This window comes from Bidens hawaiensis, unplaced genomic scaffold (genome assembly GCF_021521415.1).
Source record: "Bidens hawaiensis isolate Kalapana, Puna unplaced genomic scaffold, B.hawaiensis_p1.1 tig00000760_1, whole genome shotgun sequence".
In the NCBI taxonomy this organism is placed as follows: domain Eukaryota; kingdom Viridiplantae; phylum Streptophyta; class Magnoliopsida; order Asterales; family Asteraceae; genus Bidens; species Bidens hawaiensis.
In genome coordinates, this window is record NW_027491043.1 from 4,065,357 (window position 1) to 4,074,511 (window position 9,155).

At 35.2% G+C, this 9,155-nt stretch overlaps 1 protein-coding gene across 2 annotated transcripts; it reads left to right on the top strand.

The window, feature by feature from the left end:
• Positions 1 to 733: 733 nt before the first annotated feature.
• On the top strand, positions 734 to 3,665 carry LOC143534304 (mediator of RNA polymerase II transcription subunit 19a-like). Of its 2 annotated transcripts, none has more exons than XM_077028817.1 (7): positions 734 to 851; positions 1,408 to 1,474; positions 1,552 to 1,841; positions 1,939 to 2,121; positions 2,961 to 3,020; positions 3,101 to 3,236; positions 3,396 to 3,665. In XM_077028817.1, the coding sequence occupies exons 2-6, from the start codon at positions 1,444 to 1,446 to the stop codon at positions 3,149 to 3,151; spliced, it is 615 nt and encodes a 204-aa protein (XP_076884932.1). In that variant the 5' UTR covers positions 734 to 851; positions 1,408 to 1,443; the 3' UTR covers positions 3,152 to 3,236; positions 3,396 to 3,665. The 2 variants fall into 2 exon arrangements, with proteins under 2 accessions (XP_076884932.1, XP_076884938.1); XM_077028823.1 differs by having other exon boundaries at positions 2,961 to 3,015.
• Positions 3,666 to 9,155: the final 5,490 nt, after the last annotated feature.

Consider the following 9,155-nt stretch of genomic DNA (forward strand, 5'->3'; position numbering starts at 1 on the left):
TTTTTACTTAAATATTCATACAATTATATATGTTTTTCTAGATGTTATGACCTGAAACGAAATACTAAAAGGATCTACCGTTGATGGTGAAGATTGAGAGTAAACTTTGAAGACGAATAAGATGAAGAATGAAAATTGAAACTAAACTTTTAGTGCTTTTTGATTAAGAAATTTGTTGAATTTTAAACTCTAGTACCCTTGCAAGTTTGTATTCGTTTGGTTCTACGTAACAAATATCTATTTTTGTGTTTTGAATCTAATGTGCATTTTCATTTTTTTGGAATTTTTTTTGCAATGTCTATACACACAAAAAAAAATTATAACCGAACCGAAACCGAAAAACCGAAAATTGAAAAATCGAAAACCGATCGGTTTGTGTATTTGAAAAACTGACTTTTCGGTTTTGATTTCACCTAAAAACCAAACCAAACCGAACCGAACCGAACCAAATCGTGCTCGACCCTAGTATTTACGGGGCCACTTTCTTATTCAATTACTGTTACTCTTAAGGTTTAACTAAACTATTGTAGTATGTTTAAACTACCTAAAAACCCTCCCATTGAGCAAGGGCAATAACGTCCAAAGAAATACTATATGTTGCTGACTAATAATAATAAGTAGCCCAACAGATACATTCATACATATACATTAGTTTTCAACACAACACTCTTGACTCTCTTCTCTTGTCGTGCCTTGTCTTCACTTCAGGCGTTATTTAGGGTTAAACCACCACCAACGCCAACACATCCAATCCTACCTATCAACTCTCCTAATTCCATACTTATTCAATCTAATTTCGCAACAATATACACGCGAATTGGTCGAATTTGATCTATTCCGCATCAAACAAGGTAACTTCTTCGCATTATCAGATTGCACAACAATTTGGAATGAAATAGTTGCCGCATGTTGCTTAGTTGGATTCGTAAGATGTTAAGTTGCTTCTAGAAGAGATCAAGTTCACTCACTAGGGTTTAAATCAATGTGTTCACCAAGTATTTAGATTTCAACAATTGACTTCTTTTTATTCAATTTTGCTTCAGAGATCATTATTCAATATTGGGGTGACCAACTGAACCAAAATTAACTGAAAACCTGTTATCGGTTATTTTTGTACCCTCTCTTAACCGAATCATTCATATTTTCATATAATTCTAGCTTGTATCATGTATTTATGCATTCATTTCATGTATTTCTAAGTAAAATTTAACCCAAGTTTCATTTTTGTTATATAACCGTTAAAAACCAAAACCGAAAACTGATTGGTTAACTCGGTTGATTCTAATAACTGAACCAGATCGTGCACACCTTATGGACATAGTCTACATAACTTATAGAATACAGATTACATTTTCTTTTTTAATTTCAGATTTTTATTATATTATCTTTTCTTTGGGCATATTCTAGGTGATGATGGTGTATGCTCATACAAGATACTGATTAATGGATCCTGAAAGCAAGACGTTTGGAAAAGGTGAGTTTTAACTTTTAAAGCAATAATCTTTCGTAAGTAACTAACTAAGTATCTGCTTTATGTGTTTTCTAATATAGGGCCAAAGGAACTTACGGGTGCTGTGGATCTTATAAGCTACTATAAGCTATTGCCTCATCATGACTTCTTCTGCAAGAAATCACTTCCTGTGTCTATTTCAGACACACATTACCTGCATAATGTTGTTGGAGACTCAGAAATTAGAAAAGGTGAAGGCATGCAGTTGGATCAGCTTATTCAGAATACACCTTTTTCAAGGGACACAAATACACGCATACAACAGTTTGACCTTGATGTCCTAAAGGAAGCATTTCAGTTAAGGGAATCTGCTCCTGTTGACCTGCCAGCAGTAAGTGGTTGACCTATGTTTTTCCAACTTGTGAATTTTGATTTAATTGGCAATATAAAGTGGACTTAAGAGTTAAGGGCCTTGTGGACTTTTTTAGTCAGAGAAGGGAGTTCCTACCGTAGCTGGAAAATCTAAAAGTGAATCGAAGGATAAAGAAAAAAAGCATAAAAAACACAAGGAAAAGGATAAAGAGCATAAGAAACACAAGCATCGCCATAAAGATCGAAGTAAAGACAAGGATAAGGAAAAAAAGAAGGATAAAAGCAGTCATCATGACAAGGTTAGCTTTACTCCTTTGTTTTTGGGTACATAACTAGGCCCGTAAACGAATCTAACGTTTAGTGAACCGGACCTAACGTTTAGTGAATTTTGTTCATTAGCTAAACGAACGAACATTAACACATATCTGCTGTTTATGTTCGTGAACGTTAGTTTATGTTCGTTAGTAGCTTTGTTTAACTTTGTTCGGTGGTAAGTTCGTTTATTTTATAAACGAATGAACAAGAACAAGAACAGAACTTTTTGTTTATTTAGTAAATGTGTAAAACGAACGAACATGAACACATATCTTTATCGTTCGTTTATGTTTGTCAGTAATTTTGTTTTAAGTTTGTTCATTTATGTGCTCATTTAAATTGTCATGCCCATTACAATTTAGTGTAGTTTTGTTAAATTAAAATATCACTCGTTACAATGTAGTCTAGTTTTAATAATTTTTTAGGCCCCAACAGATTGATATTCACGCTTACTTTTAATTGGTGTTTGCTCATTTATGTTCGTTTACATTCTGGAATCGTTTGTTTATACAATCGACGAATGAGCATAAAACGCTGAACAAGAAAACCCCATTCGTTTAACTGTCCGTGTTCAATCGTTGGTTTGGTTAAAGTTAAACGAACGAACACGAACACGAGCCTTTCGTGTTTGCTTCGTTTACAGGCCTATACACACCCACCCCCTCCGAAAGCATGCCGAATTTTGTCTTTTATTGATTTGTTATCATCAACAAAAATATTATTTGGATTCTATAGTTTGTAATACTTTACATCCAAGTTCTAACATAAAAAGGGTGGTTGACAGTTTGACATAACTAATGTTGTCATTTTTAAACTGTTTTAGAAACGGAAGCATGACAGAGACGAAGATCTCAATGACATTAACAGGCACAAGAAAAGTAAGGTAACTTGACTGCACTTTGATGTTTTGTGATCGTTTTTATTTGTACATTTACCCTTCAAGTTAGTTTGTTAATTTTGCAGCACACGGGCTCGAAATTGGATGAAATGGGTGCAATAAGGATAGCAGCTTGAAAATGGCACGTGATCTGTATTATTGTTTGTCCTCGATGTTGCAAATGAAATTCGAGAGGTCGTTGGTGTAGTCAAAATAATTGAGGTATTTTAAACTTTGTTATTGACTCTTTTCATCATGTTTAATCTTTAAACAGAAGTTGAAAATTTGAAAAAAGATCTTTTGTTATAGAGTGAAACATAATGTTATCGTGTGAGCATTGGATTATAATTTAGAAAAGTAATAATATTTTGTTTGGTGCAGAAGGGTACCTGGACTAACTAAAGATTACCAAGACGGTGAATTCACCTGTTTTATTTGAAGGTACAAATTGAGGGAAAACGAACTTTTTTGTATTATAGATGACCTTTGATTCAAAACTAAATCTTTTATAGCAGAGCAGTATAAACAAAATGTTGTTTGTCGATATCATTTTTGTCAGTTTCTAGTTTTTTATTTTTCAAATTTTAAGAATAGGCAGGCTGATATGTAGCTCTGTATATACGAGTGGAATGAGAGGATAAATTTATACAGCAGTCGTTTCTGGTGCGAATTAATGATTTCTTTTTAGTGATATATGTCCTCGGGTCGGTGCAGACAAGTCACCTGTGCGGGCTAAACTTGTGTCTTCAGAACCTGTGCATTCAAGTGATTTGTCTCACTTTTTTTTTACACAAAAACGTTGATGTTGAATTAGTTTGGTGCCAATACTGCTTGGTTGGACGGATTTTTACACAAAAACGTGGATGTTGAATTAGTTTGGTGCCAATACTGCTTGGTTGGACGGATCATATATGCCCTCAGTCTCCTCGTCAGTCATGGGTTCAATCTCCATGAGCATAATGAGTAATTTTCATTGTGTATTTTATGACCGTTAAACCTGTTTAGTTGTGGTTTAACTTTTAGCTATTATTATCCAGTGACATGATAATCAGTGTATGTAGCGAATGGAGATATCAAGATAACTAGATAAGAACGTTTGTCAGCACTTTCCATGAACAAGCAAGTTGGAAATAAGCTCATGTCTAAGCTAATAATCTTTACATGTCGATGTAAGGTTGGAGCATGTAGCAACTATGTGTGTAGTTAGAGGTGCACAAATCCTTTTTTTTTCTTTTACCCGGAAACAGGTTTTTTGAAACCGGATATTAAATGAAACCGGTTCTTGTCAAGAACCGGGTAGGAACCGGACCGGACCGGACCCGATAGAAGAAAATCAAAACCCAGTGGAATCGGGTAGGGTAGGGACTAGTTTCGGGTTATACCCGAAAACCGGGAACACCAGGTATTTCTATTTTTGAATGTTTTTGAACGTTGGAAACCAGTTCCAATGGCTATATAGCTGTTTTTGGACCGTTAGTGACTGATTTTTGAATATATAATACATACACATACTATAAATAGATAGGTTATGCTTAGAGTTAGTTAAACCACTTCTCTAACTCTAAAACATACTTTAAATCGCAAATACGCTTAAATCGGCAACCCATGGTAGGCAATGATAATGTTGTTATGGTAATTGAAACCCCAAGATGCCCGGAGGTTTGGACGCATTATTACTTGTGTGTTATGACTGACACGCAAGATATGGCGCGATGCAAGTACTATGGCAAGTTTCTGGAAGCGGTGTCGAACTTCACTCTCTGAAAGCATACCAATATGTATTGCAAGGAAAAAAAAACGTTTGGACGCCATCAAAGCGGAAACGGGAGAGTCGTCCGGCTCTGCAACTCCCGCCCCCAGTAACAAAGCTTAATGGGCGTAGAGCGCGGGATGAAAATGACGAACGGTGTTTGTTATTTTGGTTTTTATGTTTAATAATGTTTGTAGTTTGTTGTATAATAAAATGTTTGTCGTTCTGCTAATGAAATGAAGTGGTTGTTTATATATGTTTATGATTTATGACTTTAAGTGGTTATTTAAAAGAAACCGGTTACACTTTAAAAACTGATTACATTAAACCCGGTTATATAAAATTTGACTAATAATATATAAAAATGGTTACATTAAAGTAAGACTAATAATTAATAGAAAATCGGTAACATTAAAGTTGATCGAGTGATTCGGGTTACACAAAACATGACTAGAACAAATAAAATAAATACAAATTTAACTTCTTCAAACGTCTTCAAATTCTTCTTCTTAGGTTCTGTTTGTTTTGACTTAAAAGATCTGCAACGGGCTAATGTCTGCGGACGCGCAGACATAAGCCTCTGAAGACTGTTTGTTTAAAAAAAAAAGATCTGAAAACTGCTTTTATGGTCTTAAAAATAAGCTAATATCCAGCTTCTTAACACTTCTTAGCATCCTACCAACACCCGATATCCATCACCACCACCCACCGTGCGCCACCACCACCACCACCACCACCCACCATCCGCCACCACCACCACCACCCACCACCACCGCCGTCCATCACCACCACTACCCACCGTCTGCCACAACCACCGTCCACTATCACCACCCATCGTCCGCCACCACCACCGTCCACCACCCACCGTCCACTACCACCACCTCCGTCCACCACCATCGTTCACCGCCTACACCAATCGTCCACCACCATCCACTTCAACAGTTCGTACACCACCACCAGTTATTTTAGCAGTTTACAGACGTTAAACAACTTCTATCTACTGTGATATGTATGATAGGTAACTAATTTCCAGCTTATATAAACGATATCCAGTTTATAAAACACGCAGTATTATATTTTCAGATTGCAGACCTTCAAACCACATCTTCAGTTGCAGACATAAAATCAGATGAAATCAGATTACAAATAGTTTTTGTCTTAAAAAACAAACAACACCTTAGTTGTCTTCGTCTTCGTCTTCTTCACCCGATAGCCTGGAGGACAATCCTTCTTCCACCTATTGATAATGAATTGGACGTTCAAGTGGTATTTCATCATCAAATTTTGTCTTGTCTTTTATACGATCCACCGAATCCAAATGATTCTTTAGGCAAATGCACATCTCTAACTTTGGAGTGAGTTTTGTTCTTCGCAACGATAATATCCTTCCTCTAAGAGAAAAAACCGATTCCGAAGCTACCATTGAAGCTTGGATGCTCAACAAGTCATGATCCATGGCAGAAAGAATAGGAAATTCGTTTTGCTTTCCTTTCCAACAAGCCACAACATCAAGGTTGTGAATTTCTTCGACCGATGCACCTTCAACATAGTTTTCTCCACTATATCGACCAAGTTCACTTGTTGGTGTGTTTCCCATTTGCCGCTTAGCCGTTGACTCATGAACAACATTCATCATTGTTATAAGCTTTTCCTTACATGGCCTACTTCTTGTTGTTTGCCGCACAATATTTGACTTTGAGCTTGGACCATAAATTCGGAAATAATGATCATAAATTTCTCAAAGGGATTTGCTGAAAGATTCATTTGCTTGCGTCGACATCGGGTCGATCTCATGCATGCCCATGCTGCCATATTTTTCTTCGTTCAATGCCTCAACCCCGGCAACATTCAAATAGAGGTTTAAAGCGGTAGCACATGTAAACATCGGTGGTTTGTCTTCAAAATGATTTTTGAACTTCTCCTTCATTGGTTCAACAAAACAATTGAAAAGATGATTTTTGTTTTCAAACTCTTTAAAATTCAAAGAGATGTTGTATAATTCTTTCACCACCAAACAACTAGTAGAATAGTAAACCTCACACAATTTAGTGTTGCGGTTTTGAAAACATTAAGATACACTACAAAAAAAATGCCATTTAGTGGCATACATTTTTAATGACATTTACTTGTTGTGCCACTATTCGAGGTTTTAGTGACACTTAGCATATACCACATTTGCTTGGCACACCCTTTTTAGTGACACTTAGCAATTGTGCTGCTAAAATCTAAGTTTTAATGACACTTAGCGTATGCCATGCTTGCTTGGCATACACTTTTAGTGGCATTTAGTATTTGTGTCATTGAATTTTAGTTATTTAATGGCACTTTATGTATACCATATTTACTTGGCATATATTTTTAGTGAACATTTAGCATTTGTATTACTAAAATTTAGGTTTTAATGACATCTAGTGTATGTCATTTTTACTGGTGAGGGAGTTGGCGCAAATCAACTAGTTTTGAGGGAATATTTTGAGGGGGAACATGAGTGACTTTCAAAATTATGGAGGAAAATTAGTGATTAATTCGAGAAGGAAAATTGAGGAAGAAATCGATTTATGTGACAGGGACTTTTGTTACTTTGTAGATGTAGTAATGTAGGATTGATGTTAGTTGAGAAATTAACTCAGAATGGTTTAAATTTAATTATATTTTATAATTTATCAAATCTAACTATTGTTTATAATACATAATGTATCAACTGACTAATGGACCATATACGTCCATATTTACAATGATAGCTACGTTTAATCGTCAATAATTGATTTGACTATCATCTCACTTAAATTTCATTTAAATTGATTTTGCTTGCATGTTAATCGCGTGTGCGTAGAGATGTCCCCCGAAATATAATTAATGTCGAGTATTGGGTTTATTTTTGAAAAAACAATGTGGTTCAGATTAACCCAGATAACCCGAAATTCATTATATAGTACAACCCAAATTATTTTCATAGATGATTTTTCTCCTCTCACCCGTCAAACCCGAACCTTAATAGGGTTGGGTTACGAGAAAAAAATATCTCCGGATAACCCGACCCTGATGACCAGAAACCTGAACGGGTTAACCTAATTAACAACCCAACTTGTATGACAAAGGCAATGACCTCCATCGTCTCATTCTTATATTTGACAAAAAATCAAATCCGTTTGTTTATTGTTAACTTTGAACACATGTTATGTTTGAACTCAGGGTTCTTCGCTTCTTGGCGGTTTATACCTAATCATTCAATTAGCCTCTCTTGATGGATTACTTCATGGAGGAACGGCGTATAAAGAACGTTAACCTCGTCAATTCATTCTATTTGATTCGACTACCAGGTATTAGTTGGTCATTTAATTGTGTTTTGGTTTATCAGTCTAGTGATTAGTTTCATTTACGCTGCATCTCATTAGGATAGCTCTATTCTAAAGCTTATTGATTTCATCTTGTCCCGGCCCTTACTACTTAATCTATTCCCTGTCCATATACATGTGGAATTCAATGGGGGAAAAAACAATAAACTTACAATATATGTTGAAAACCAAGAACAGATACCACGTTAATTTAGATGTTTAAGAATTCAATTCAATTATATATCTAGAGAATTATACAAATATCCTAAAAATGCTGCTAATAAGGTTTCATCAGTTTATTACAAGAAGTTTTTTATTTCTTGAAAATCAAACCCACAGTTCAAGTAGAACGTGTGTTTTCTGGGAGTAGAACTTTGAGGAGGAGATTTGGGTTAGAAGTAGGGGTGTTCACGGTTTAGTTTTTAGTTAAACCTGTGAGCCAAAGCATAATGGGTTTTGGTCATTGAAAACCGAAACCGCGAACCAATGAAAATAAAACCTAACTAAATGATTACTAACTATTATAATTGTTATTATTGCTATATGACTGTCAGGGAATCCCGAACCTTAATAGGGTCGGGTTCCGGTACAGTTTTTTTCTTTTATAAATCTGACTAATCCGACCCGATTAACCCAAAACCCCAACAGGTGACCCGATTAATAGCCCTGGTAACAAGTAAAAATGTCAACTTTTATACGGGTCAGACTTTTTCCCCAAAATTCTTTCTTTTTGTACTAAATGAAATTACAACTTTGTAATGGGTTAAAGAGGTAGGTGGGTAGCTTTTGGGACACACTGTAAGTCATGTACCTGGTCAAAATTTTCAACTTTTTATTTGGGTAAATGCATTGAAAATAATTAATAAAGAGTAAACGAGCCGAGCCTGAGTCGAGCTCGAGCCTGAGTCGACCTCAACTTTCGATTGGATTCGGCTCGTTTATTGTTTATTAACATGATTTTTTTATATAATTATTGTTATATATATTATTCTTTTTTATATATATAACACAATAAAATAATTTTATTATAATTATAAATAATAACTGTTAATATAT